The sequence below is a fragment of the Epargyreus clarus genome, unplaced genomic scaffold, assembly GCF_041222505.1.
Source record: "Epargyreus clarus isolate Ecla_fem2 unplaced genomic scaffold, WU_Ecla_fem_2.2 ptg000026l, whole genome shotgun sequence".
NCBI classification, from domain to species: Eukaryota; Metazoa; Arthropoda; class Insecta; order Lepidoptera; family Hesperiidae; genus Epargyreus; species Epargyreus clarus.
In genome coordinates this window covers 559,511-573,146 of record NW_027332233.1, presented here as the reverse complement: position 1 = coordinate 573,146, position 13,636 = coordinate 559,511, and the positions used below count along the sequence as shown (strand labels likewise).

General features: G+C 35.4%; 1 protein-coding gene across 2 annotated transcripts; it reads left to right on the top strand.

The window, feature by feature from the left end:
- The first annotated feature begins 1,215 nt into the window (after positions 1-1,215).
- Positions 1,216-12,206, top strand: LOC140753461 (uncharacterized). 2 transcript variants are annotated; one of them, XM_073088073.1, is made up of 3 exons: positions 1,216-1,369; positions 5,872-7,105; positions 7,190-12,206. In XM_073088073.1, exons 1-3 carry the CDS (start codon positions 1,341-1,343, stop codon positions 9,068-9,070), a joined length of 3,144 nt encoding a protein of 1,047 aa, XP_072944174.1. In that variant the 5' UTR covers positions 1,216-1,340; the 3' UTR covers positions 9,071-12,206. The 2 variants fall into 2 exon arrangements, with proteins under 2 accessions (XP_072944174.1, XP_072944173.1); XM_073088072.1 differs by lacking the exon at positions 1,216-1,369 and adding an exon at positions 5,504-5,532.
- The last annotated feature ends 1,430 nt before the right edge of the window (positions 12,207-13,636 follow it).

Here is a 13,636-nt window from a genome sequence, read left to right as displayed (position 1 = left end):
TGACAAAGTACGACGTTGACTTTTCATATTACTGATTGAGGAACGGGACTCTTTGGGAAACTAAATATAAAATAAATGATATATGATTAATGGATGAACTCAAAATCTTCTTTGTTAATCTTTCCTGTATCTCTTAAGCTAAAACAAAAGTGCACACTTCTTTTTACGATCCATGTCACGACCTAATTTTCAAAATACGTTTTGTACGTTTGACGGTTATATGAATATGACGGTGGATATGAAGAGCAAGCGGGAAATGAGACCAAAATTGTTCTCAATTTCGTAGAACATCTAAAGCTAAACTGTAAATAAAGCACAGGTGCCTAAATAAACCTTAGTAATAATCAAACCAAATGTATTTTTCCTTTATTATTGCCTAAAAAAATTATAAATGTAGAATTTTAGCAGGCAGAAATAACAAGATTAATATTACGTACGAGCGTTACCTAGCTCACACCCAATTTGAATCTCAGATTTATAGCGCAATTTAAGTGATAATTATTCAACGCCATCTTGTATCAGTATGTGAAATAACAATACTTTGAATTGATTCGGCGAACTCCACATACCCGCAAAGGATCATGAATCTATTAATGTAATTAATTATATACATGCTTATTGGTAATATAAAAATATAGGTACTTACCATAATATTACACGTGCGAAATAGACCGTAACGGATATATTACGAACTACAGGTGAGTACATTTATATCATCAAAAGGATATTATTTTATAACTAATGTATTTAAGAAACGACCAGGCAGATTTTTATTTATATAATGCTAGTAGTAAACGAACATGCAGTCCATCTGATAGCACCTAAATAAACAATGAGTGTTAAATTCTGCTGTGTTTTGGATCATTCTTATCTGGAGCATTGCAAGGCGTTCCTCAGGACCCCTGTGAGATGCTACACATAAGTTTTTTGTTATGTGTAAGTTAATAAGTTTATTGAGATCGATCATAAGTGCATACATGAAAATTAAAAGAGGATATGGATAATATATCACTGAATCGATTAGTGCCCGCCCGTAGTAATTGATAGGTTCCTAGGCTAGTCGTTATCGATGTTATAATCGTTACGACCGGCGGTACCGTGTCCGATGTCCGAATGGAAACTGCGGTGAAGGTCGGAGCTGCGGAATGAAGACTGGAAATCCAGGTAATAGAAGAACAAACGTCCTTACCGTGCGGTATCGTTGCTCAATGGAAGGAAGTTAGCCGTTCGACAGTGGATAATCATCAATATCGGCAAGCCTCAAGCAGTAATCAAACGGCGACCGGTGCGAGCGCGCGTGCGCTCTATCATGTGTTAAGAGTGATGCAACCAGCTGTTCTATGAAGATGTCACTGTGCAACACGATCAGGTACGTGAATTAGTGCGTTACGCAGCTAATAGCTGCCGTGTACGAGTATGTACATCGGTTTGTGGACGCTTTTTTAAACAATTCCACGGTACAACACTTCGCGGTCCATAAAAACGGCCCCTGAAATTTTGAATACAACGAACTTTTATTAAGGCATATTTTTTTTTTTTTTATATTATAATCGGTAAAATAATATTTATTTTGCTATAAGTACGGATACATGGCTAATCAAATAAGTAAATCAAAATATGTACATGTAAAAATAATTAAAAGGATATGATATTTGTATTTGTTGTTTAAATTAACCGCGTCATTTGTCAAAATGTTCCGCGTACCCTAAATACATGGTAATTTGAATATATGTGCAAATGGCAATTAGAAATGTCGGTTAAACATACTAATTTACGCTGTTTTATGCATGCGATTTGCGAAGTTATCGAAATAAATTAGAACAATATGAAAAGGAATGAAATTTACGCTTGGGCGATGTGTGTGCGCAAAAAGCGCATTAACATAGCGTTACATAGCGGCGCGCGCGCAGACACAACAAACTCGTTCGTCGCTAGTGCAGCGATAGCTCCTAACCATTGAGTTATAATGTACTACGTACTACATTATAACTCAATGCTCCTAACGCATTGTTTTCATTTGTTTACGTTGAAGTACAACTTATTGGCTCGTATCATTGGGGCTTGCATCACTCCAATACGTTGCATCGTCGATTTGTAAGATTTTGTTAGATCAAACGGGCTTATTTCTTTCATTATTTTAAAGTTTCAGGATTATCATTTGTATTATCTAGACACGCAGTAGAGTGTCAGCCAAGATCTTAAAATACTCATTTTATGTAAAGTTTTATTTGTTCATTGAAGTCATTAACGATATTTTAAGACATTTATTGAACTTCCGAACTTAAATTGTTATGTACAGAGACATCTCCACATGACAAAAATTTACTTGTGAGATGTTAGACAGACTTAGATAAATTTTATTCAAATTAATAATACTTGTACTTTTATCAATTTTTAAAAAAATGAGATATGTTTTGAAGGTGGTAGAACCCTTTGTGGTTCGACTCCGGCGGCACCACCGTTACACCTATTTCTACCGAATAACAGTAGTGTTAGGCGCTGCTGTGTTCCGGTTTGAAGGGTGTGGTAAGGGAGACAAACTTTTCCGAGGCGTTCCAGCTTAGTTCTCAGGGGTAGCGGCGCATGTGTGGCCGACCTCAGGTAGGAATATCTAATCCTATCTGGCGTTGATTACAAATGCCCACGGGCGGCAGTAGCCACTTACCATCTGGTGGACTGCATGCTCGTCTGCTACTCTTATATTATAAAAAAATGTTGATCTGATGAAGATAAGATTCTACTGATCATTTGTGGATACAATGTTTTGTTAACGCAGAAATGATCTTACATTTTTTGTGTATTAAGATTACGTATATTAAACGTTAAACCCGTGTTGAGTTCTCGTCAAACTTGCGGTGCATAGGGCCTCATCCCCAACCGTCGCCTCAACACAATATAGCATAACTATGGTAATTACTATCATCAATGGCATCAATTATTATCCTCATTATTGTTTTTCAAGTAAAGGGGTCAAGATCCCATCAAGGTCCCAATCTGCTGTTTTGAAAAATATATTAACTAAGTACACATAATATAAACGTATCTACCTATAAGGAATGGGTACTTAGTTTTATAAATGTGTACAAACCTATTCTTTATTAAAAAAAATAGTTCTGGCGTACTCAATGTATTTTGTATTAAGTAAGTAGGTAAAATCATAAAATATTAAAAGAAAGTTAAAATTAAATTTTAGGGGCAAATTTGTCTTAATTTTTTCCCCTCTGGATATGGTTGGATACAAATACGGGATTAACACTAGGGATTGATCATTGATGATTGATCTGATTCGTCTGTGCATAACTCTATTGCCATCAATCCAATCATCTAACTACGGCAAAACTTTCTTTTCTCGGATATCTTAGAATGTATTACGTAAATTATGTTAAACAAGAGATTTCTAAGGGCTGACGACCATTCTATATTACACAAAATCATTTATGTTACTAACGCTCGATATTTGTTTACTACGATTGCGATGGATAGAAATTGAGGTAATTACAGCGCCGGGTTCTAATCACAGTGTGCAGTAAAATCGCGAACAAAAAGTATAATGCATAGGGATACTCGGATAAAAAATATTTAGCGAGGAATATTTAAATATTTTGTGAAATGAAATATTTATATAAGCTTATACAATTTACATATTTTTATGTTTGTCAGTAATGCACGTATTTATTTCTATGTTTACTCAGGTTCCGGCAATAAACTATAAATAATTGCTTTTTAATAATATTAAATTAAGCATTTCATCATTTTAATTAAATTGCGAAAATAACTCAATTTAGTGTAGGATAAACTTCGATTTTAGGATATAGTACCTAATTATATTGTTATTTTAATGATTAATGAAGCAAATAAAAATCCAATAATATTAAGTCAATTACCTACATTATCTAATACTACATAATGTCTTGGCAGCATAGAAAAAATGCATTCTTATATTATAGACTACCGGTAGTACCTACAGGTCAATGACCAACGTTGTGTCGAAAGTTTTAAGAAATTCTTAAGAGAGTTACATTATATTTTCAACGGCTAACCTAAGACGTCACGTCGTGCCTCATGTTATCTGCCCTTACAACCATGCAACCGATCGGGATAATATATGTACCTATTGCCTTTGGTCTTCTCCATTTCTGTTCTGTTGTCTTCTGTTCTTTCTCTTCCAATATTTTTCGTTGTTTAATAAACGTATTCATATTCAATAAAATTCTACACGGGTGCTTCTGAACAATTGGATATTAATTTCACCTCAATTACAGAAAGTTATAATAATATAAGTCTGTAAGACATAACGTGACGTGTAGTTTTAAGTTCATACCCCGTGCCGCTCCCACGACACTGGGTACCTTTTGAAGGTTTCCCCCTCATCAAAAAAAAGGCACTTAGTTACTTCCTGGTGACTTCTTACACATTGAAGATATAACACAATGTTCACAAATACTTAATATATTAAAAAATAAATATGGATTGAAAATAATGAAAACGGTTTGATCAGGTACTTAACAATTTGGGTAAAATAATGTGAAGTGGAATTGAAATGCAGCCGTAATATGTAAACATTGTTTTTATTATCACGAAAAAATCAGTAAGTACATAACAGTTAACTTCCTTCTCAGACAAGTGCCCACTTTGATTTCGTGTGGAAGTTGTATTTATCCTACACTAATTAAAGTGTCCAATTTTTTCGAGTATTTAACTACTGAATTCGCTAGTAGTTTGCTATGCTAATGAGCTTAATAATTTGGGTGATCTTCATTGAATTAGCCCGGGCACCGTGCGTTTTAATAATAATGACCAATAAGATCATGCCTTAAGGATTTCAATAATGTGTATTTTGTAATCAGAAAACTGTTTGAGACTTTAGACCCTAAAACGTGGGGCACTAATTTGCAACTAACACCATAGATAAGTAAAGATTACTCACTCCTAATAAGAAAATGTACCCAGTTTTGAGAATTCATATAGTTGCGTAAAAAAGTTTTGCCACGTCTCCGTGCTAAAATGTCCCTAAAATATTTGAAATAATTATTTATTTATTATGGAAATCACGCAGAATTAGTTATTTATTCGTAAATTTTCTCTAAAAATGTTTTTATTTGTCAAGAATTCAAAAAAAGAACTTACAAATAAGCCGTTTGTGGCTTCATTCAATTTCAAGGCGGCGAAGTATCTTTACTAATCTATGACTAACACATAAAAGTTGATCACTGTAGCTGTTGATTTCTCACAAAAATTTGTCCTAACAGTTGCTTTCAAAATTATCTAATAGTTGTACGACAAACCTATGGGTATACGTACAATCGTATAACAAATTAACAATCGCCTTCAATTGATATGTTTTACAAACAGTACTCATTATAACAAACCTTATATAATAATAACATAACGCTCTGTAATAGACCGGTGCTGTTGCGTTTGTTTAATAATAATCGATTGTCCGTCAGTTCACGTCCGTTGCTTGAACGTATGTATAAGTATGTGTAGTAAATTTGTCGAGCTATATGTTCTTCACGCCATGTCGTTTGAGAGGTGCGTATAACTAATTAACGGCGGCGCGGCACGCGAGCGGAGGATACCAGCCTCTGCGTGATCGATCACGAGTAACCCCCACAAATCATTTTATTTGCGAAAACCGTGCGTGATCGCCGAACACGCTGGTCTGTTACTCGCCGTTAGTTGGGCAACAAACGAAAGCATTAACCGACACCATATCAATGTCACAAGAAATTCATTTTAATTTCAATTCATATTTTTATATTAGGTCTCGCACATTAAGCCGGTAAGAAACTACGAATACGTTGTCTAGAAACGCTATTAATCGATCCGGTGGCGTAATCGTGTAGTAATGTCGTAATATATCTGTTTCAGGTTTTTCGCGGTGTCCGCAACAATTGTACTGGCCGTCGTTGGCGGCCCGGTGCCGAGGCGCGTGAATCCTCACAAGAATATTGTTACGAGAGCGGCCGGTGAAGATCTAGTGCAACAAGAAAGTTTAACGGTGGAATTAAAAAATGACTTTAAGAGACCTAATGATATTAACAGCCCAAAACTAAATAATGCAAAGGACGATGCTAATACAATACTACTGCGTACAGAAAATGTCAAGAGAAATGTAAATAAAGATAACAATGTAAAAAATATATCAACAGATAAATCGGTAGATGAAAATATTACTGAAAATAGGGAGACAAATTTACAAATACCTTTTGAATCAATCACTGAACTAACTACATCAAATACAAGTAAAGTCTTAAATGTACCAGCAATAACTGATCAACCCAAAGAAACAAATATTAGTAAAAATGAAGATATCGTTACAAATACAAATGCTGTTAATTTTTTACCGACTACAGAAGATATGAATCAAAGTGAACAAACATCTACAATAAGTGAAAGTGAACCTACAACCGACGTCATACAAACTATAGCTTTAGAAAATAAAACACCTCTACTTGAAACAACTACACAAGTATCTTCTTCAGAAATTACATCTGAGACTATGGAAATGTCAACAGATAGCGTTACAGCGCCTTCGGGTAAAAAATACACAATTATAGAAAGAAAACGTGTATTTACTACTACCGATGGTCCAATAACTTCCACGGACTTTACTACGGACTTTTTGGAAATATCTTCAACAATTTCTGAAGGAGTTGCAACTGTAACAGATAAAGTAGAAGTAATGGTTAAGTCAGAAACAACGCAAGGTCGCATTTCGTTGCAGGACGCTATGACTTCAGACATACCATCGCTAGAAAAATTAAAAACTGACTTATTATCATTTCCGAAATTTACTACAAAAAGTGACTTTGAAACGTCGACTCCGTTAATGTCAACTGAAGAAAATATAACTGTAATGGATGCACCAGTAACTTCAACATTTTCACCATTAATTGATTCGGAATCTCCAAATACAGTATCATCAAAACGGGCTGGGTACCTGGATTTGTCTGCAAAAGTAACAGACGCGGAAGAATTAATTGGTTTAAAACCAAATGGCACAGAAATGTTGCAAGGTCCTTTTGATGCGGAAACGCCAGAAATACAAGATGAAACACCTGAAGATAAAATCGAAATAAGAGTAGAATCGCAAAGTCAATTGGTAAGTCTATGATCCATATGTGACTATGTACTTGAGTTAGTATATCCAAATCGTTTCATAAAAATATTGTTACCTTTTTTTCAGACTGAGGACGCGATTAAGGAGGAGCTGTTAAAAGAAGAGATGTTAAACGATAACGAAGATAACGCAAAGCGTCATCCAGACGAAGAGCAGCAAATACAAATAGATACACCTACAGCAGTAAATACATATACAATTAGTACTACGCAGTTTAATGATGCGGGTGTGTTACCTACTAATCTTGCACCTGAAGATAACTTAAGCGTGAAGCCTATTAATTCAGATAAAGCTAAAAATACAATTCTTTATCCAGTAAATCCAAACTATAAACCTTTAAAAAAAATAGAAGTTCAACCAGCTAAACCTTTTGTAAGAGACCCCGACGATAATAGTTGGAGAAATGAAAGTCTCAGTTCGCTTGGAATCGTTTTTAAACCTAAAAATTCTACGAAGCCCTTCACTCAAGTCTTGAAGAACAAGACAGAGACAGAATGGAACAATATATCAGAGAAGGATAGAAAAAATGAAGTGCCCGATCTTAGAGTGAGACTCGACCAGATGGCACAGAAGAGAAAGTCAAAGAAAAAGAAGATTGACTCGCTTGGGAATGTGTTCTACACGGATTATGAAGAAAATAGCAGTTCAGAAGAGAATACGAGTACAACACAAGCTGAAGATCCTTCTGTCAGCACCATTTCCACAACCGACGTTTCGTTTATTACGGGTATTACTATCGTCACGCCCATTCAAACTACACCTGTATCGTCAACAAACTCAGAAACAACAGACACTCCTTCCCTTACAACTACCGCACCCCCAACGCAAAACACAGAAACCACATTAACCCCCAATAAAGAGCTAACTACTGTAACAACCAAAGTAACTACTGTTAAACCACCCAAATTGTTTAATTTATTTGATTACTACGAGACCAATGACGAAGATGATATAGAGGATTACTTAAATATGGCTAAAATTGATCTGAAAAAATTCACTCCCCCCTTGCAAACGACCTTTTCACCATTTACGTCTCCACCACTGCCTATTTTATACTCGAATCCAATGCCACGGTATATGCCGGAGAGAAAGGGCACTATACAATACTTTCCACCCCGAACTACTACGCGACCGAGGAAAAACAAACATAAAAATGTTCAGCACAAAATCAATCCTCTTACATTAACAGAGCCACCGAAAAATGATTTACCCATATATTACCACAAGTTAACAACGACCCCTTATACTACCGACGGCATGTATTACACTAGCAGTCCAGACATGAGTAGATTAAAGGATGAACATGAATCGGACCCAAAGAATTTTGATAGAAATGCTTATTTGACCACACCTCCGTTGAACACTGTGCCGCCGGATGACAACTTTGGCGTCATTTCTAACGACGAGGGATTCAACAGAGCTAATTATATTATAAAACAATACAAGGACTACATGAATGAAGCCCATGATAACGCTAACAAACATGGCGAGTACGTCGCGTACACGCAGCCTCCGACGCAGGGCGGCACCATCAGCGAGTTGATAAAAACTACGACTGTGAAAGACAATATGAGAATGGACGAAGAATACGATTATGAATCACAATTCCGTAAGGACGTTCTTGAAAGATTCGTCGCGAACTTTAACGAGAATGCGAAACGGTTCAAATCCGATTTTCCCTTGCTGTACAACAATAGTATTGTGCATGGGTCAAATTACCACGAAAAGGATGTCGCGTTGTCAAGGGCATATTTCAGAAGGCCGTATAGCAACCAGGGTGACTACAAACCTATCAGACTCCACGAGCAGCCCTACGACCCGAACTGCGAGAACGTGACAGTGGAGCTGTCGCCAGCATACGAGCTGCACTACTACGTGCCGGAGCAGGAGGAGAAACAAGAGATAGAACCGAAGCCTATCACGCTGCCGATCCCCTACAGATTATGAACATCATTTATGTAGAACTCTATGTGGGCTACGGCAACTCCAACCTCACATCTATGTGAAGCTGCGGCTGTTGGCTGAGCAGCAGCTGCAATTGACCTTAAATCAGCCTCCTATCCTACTTAGGAGCTATCAATTAGCTGTACCGACCACTTAGCGTTAGTTGGGATAAAAAATTCTTTTTTTGGTTACGTTATATAAAAATGTTACTGATATATAATTATTGTTCATAATTTATCATGAACAATAATTATATTATCAATCATTTTCGTTAAAGTTTACAGTTATTGTGATATAACGATGAAAAATATAACGTGTAGCTAATCTAGTGGAAACATGATGAATTTAACCACGAAATAAACCGGTTCGGTTACGAAACACTAGATGGCGTTAAGCACATTATATATATTGACTACATCATAAATTAATATGTATTAACAGTTCTAGTAATATTATACTTTAAGATCGTAAAGTTACAACCAGAACTATTCAGCTATAATATATAGATCTATACATATTAATGTAAGACTGTTTGTGTGTATAATATATGTAAGGAGGCGTGAAGAAATGTTACCAAAGAGAACTTCCGGGTTGCTAAGGTTAGCTTGTTATAGTGCGGGCTTTTGTAAATATACTCCTTTATTTTTTACGTAAATTTTAAATCTGTGTTACCTATAGTTATTTATTTTCCTTAGCACGAAAATGACATGCGGTTTTCTATTTACATTATTTTTTAATACATTAATGATATAAACTAACAAGAGTACATCCAGTACTTAAATATTGTAACATGTATCAGAAGATGTAAGTATTCGATGTACTAAACATAAAAAATATTATGTGTAGAACCTTAATTTATACCTTTTTAGTTACACCAATTAATAAAATTAATTTGAACAAACGACACACAAATATCACTAAATTGCGAAAAATAGGTTAAGTTATGTAGTGACCGATGATGTTATCATATAATTAATGTCAAATGTTAAATATATTAACTAAATTAAGTTTTAGAAATGTGTTGCGTGATTTGTTGTGGCGTGTTATGTTTTGTAATAAAAGTATTATTAAAATATCCTAATGTTATATTTTGGGATCATATCGTGTATCCGGCTCCAAGGACCAGGTTGTGTATTTCGACTTGTACGCATCTAGGTTTAAAGGCATTATATTATAGCTAGTGTAATTGGCCTACCCATCAGTGTCATCAATCGGTTTTTCTTTCAGACAATAACTATTTTCTTAATATTTTTACCATAATGAAGACAGGAAAGTATTAAAATAATGAACAGAAACACTTTAAGCTTTTTAAAATACCATTTTATTGACATTTTCATTTTAGAATAATATGCAAACATCACTCGATCGTTCGATCACTTGAAACGGGTTATACGTCATTTTGAGCATAATTACAATAGAGGGTAGTACGATACAGTAGTAGCCTAGAGGGTAGAATTACATACTCCAGCTCAGACGAGGGTTAAATAAAAATAAAGAAATCGAGTGGAAATGCAAATCTGGGTCCAATAAATAATTATGTTACAATCTCAATTCATAAAAAAAACTCAAATAAAATAAAAGAGACAATTTTATAAATGAACACATTCCTCTTTGGGTATAACGAAACTTCAGAACACTGATCATAATTATATACAAAATAAAACCGACGTCGACTCACAAATGTGTCCATTTTAAAACATAAAAAACAGGTAAATTGATGAACAAAATGTGGAATTAACTATACAAGAACAAAATTCAGGAAGGAACGACGGACAGAGACAATCTCATTGTACAGCTAATGCTGCTCCTAAACGACATATGTTCTGCTTAAATTATAACGGAAAAAAATATATTCCAGTACACTTCGCGTTTGAAAGTTTTCCAAAACTTTCTTCAGGTCACGTGAAATTCCTCAAACCGTGGACGCTATTTTCGTTTTGTAATATGTTAAAATGATCGTACTTTAATATATTGTATAATAAGATTTTTATGGGGTAACATTTTGTCGATTAGCAGCAGCATAAAAAACAAACCAAGTGTTTTTTTTTTACAAAATTTTGTGCAGCGATCATTTGAGCTCTGTTCAAACTAACACAAATCTCGTGGAAGCGTAATTTGCACATAATTACGCTCATTTCATCTCTTTCCCAAGTAATTCGCGTTAATATGAACATAGCTTTATGTGATTTGATTATATCACATTGAGTAGTAACAATTTTGCCACTATTTCTAGCTTCGATAAACTCTGCAGGGTAAACAGGTCACTAAAATAACTAGAGGTTACAATGCACTGACTGTTTAAATCCTTTGGTAACCACCGTGACAATATTTTTCTAATTATTTTATTAATTAAATCTTAAATTCATTTTTGTTTGCAAGTAATAAATTATGTTCATTGCGGTTGTCACTGAATTTAAACAATCGGTTATTACGACTAATAAGATTTTTATAATTATAAAATACATACTTTATACTTATTAAAAACGGCCATGAAAACTTAACAATTGTGAATTTTATCCGTATGAACTGTGGTTGAATTCTATCAATATTTAAATTTTCACATCCGCTTATAATAACAATATAACTTCCTCAGTGCAGATTTACTTAACAATATATTTAAAAAGCAACAATGGGACCCTCAGCGTTCACAGCGGGTCAAGAGTTACGATCGCGAGAGACCTTACAACTTGTGGTCCGCCTAATACCCTATAATGCTATCATTTTATAATGGACCATATACACTAGTCATCAGCTCAGACACCCCACTGTACATTCGAGAATTAAAAAATGTTTAATAATTTGCTTACTTGGCCAAACATAAAATGTACATCCATAAGTTGTTCTGAGTGTATATGAACTTGCTTGTCCGTCTTGCTTTATGGTGGAAATTGTTCAATTAAATATCAGATTGCCAAAATTTTCTTTGTGTTGGTATCTGTCACAGTGGCTTGTCTTAACTAGAGGACATGTAATGACCTATAATAGCTAAGACGCTTTCAATATTTATTAATTACATTATAGCTTTAAATAATTGTTGAAATATAAACATAAATAATTCTGAGAAAGAAAAACGGATTTAAATAAACGTTTTAGAGTAACGATACAATTTTCAGGCAAAATCATAACAAAAAAAAAACAATTCGTAAATAAATGATATCGAAGCTTAGCACAATCAAGATCACTAGGTTGGTTGCTGTTGACAAAACCGTTCAATAACGTTACATAACAAACGTAGAAAACACGATTATTTACCAATAAATAAATACAGTACAAGCTACGGCCTTCGCGTCGGCGTTACGATAATCATTACAAAGTATAGTTTTAGACTAAAAGCGAATATTTACAAGAACTCGTCACTTTACTAGCTACATACCTGCCTCCCGGCCTCGCTCTCCGCGCCCGGCACGACACGACGCCGGCACCACACGACGCCGGCACCGCGAGGAAACCGGGAGGATTCATGCATATTATGCTCATTTTATAAATAAACATTTATTGAGAACTACATAACCCTAAAATCACTTTTTAACGTGGTTTAACGATAATAAATATCAATAAATGGTCAAATATATTTTTTATAATTGTATCTTCTTAAATTTTTACAGGAATAAATTGTCATTTTAACTATTGCACGTACCCAGACATCTTTTGGAAGCTCTACATATTTTTGCTCTTGTTGTTTTAGAAGCAGGGTTGTATGCAGAAGATGATTCTGTGATTATTTTCATTTCAATAAATGTTTATATAAAAAATGGACATAGGCACGATCCAACTGGTTTTCTCCCTTCTGACGATACCGGTGCCAGGCCAACCTCTTGACCTCCAGTAGAGGTGCCTATTGCTGACCGCGCGCTTTATCTGGCGCGGCACGGCCCGGCACGGTACGACACGTCACGACACGTCGTGGCCCGGCACGGCACGACACGACACGGCACCGCACGGCACGGCCCGGCACGGCCCGACGGCGAGCGAGGCGCCCTACCTTTACCTAGCCAGTCTTTCGTTTCCACTACGCTAACACTCGCGCCACACCGCACACACGCACTCGCGCGCTACTCAATTTTGACTATGCTTTAATTCATTCCAGCTAATAAGATTGTTTTGCAAACCTTAGTTTAAATTGTGAAATAATTTGGAATTTGAACGCTTGGTAACTGAGACTTTATCAAACGCGAACTAATTAAATTATGTTCCGCGGCGAGTGAACTGAACAAGGATGTCCGTGAAGAGATGCAAAAAAAATAATAACTTTGACACAACAAAATGTAAAAGGAATTTACAGCTAAAATGCAACAAACGTAGGTCCGTTTCGAACGAGAACTCGGCTGCGCTGACTCCGTATCGTAGAAAATTATGTCAAGCTAACTTTTATATTTACTTAATTAATATTTATATTATATTTATTTAGTAAGGCTAGGAAACATTTATCTATTTCGTATTGCTTGCGAGAAGGGATGGCTGGAAGTAATACGTACAAAGTCATCCGAAATCCAAACAAAAGAAAATTTTAGAATTGGCACCTCGTATTTTTGGCACCACTAGCTTTACCCAACGTTTTATTTTCCGTAA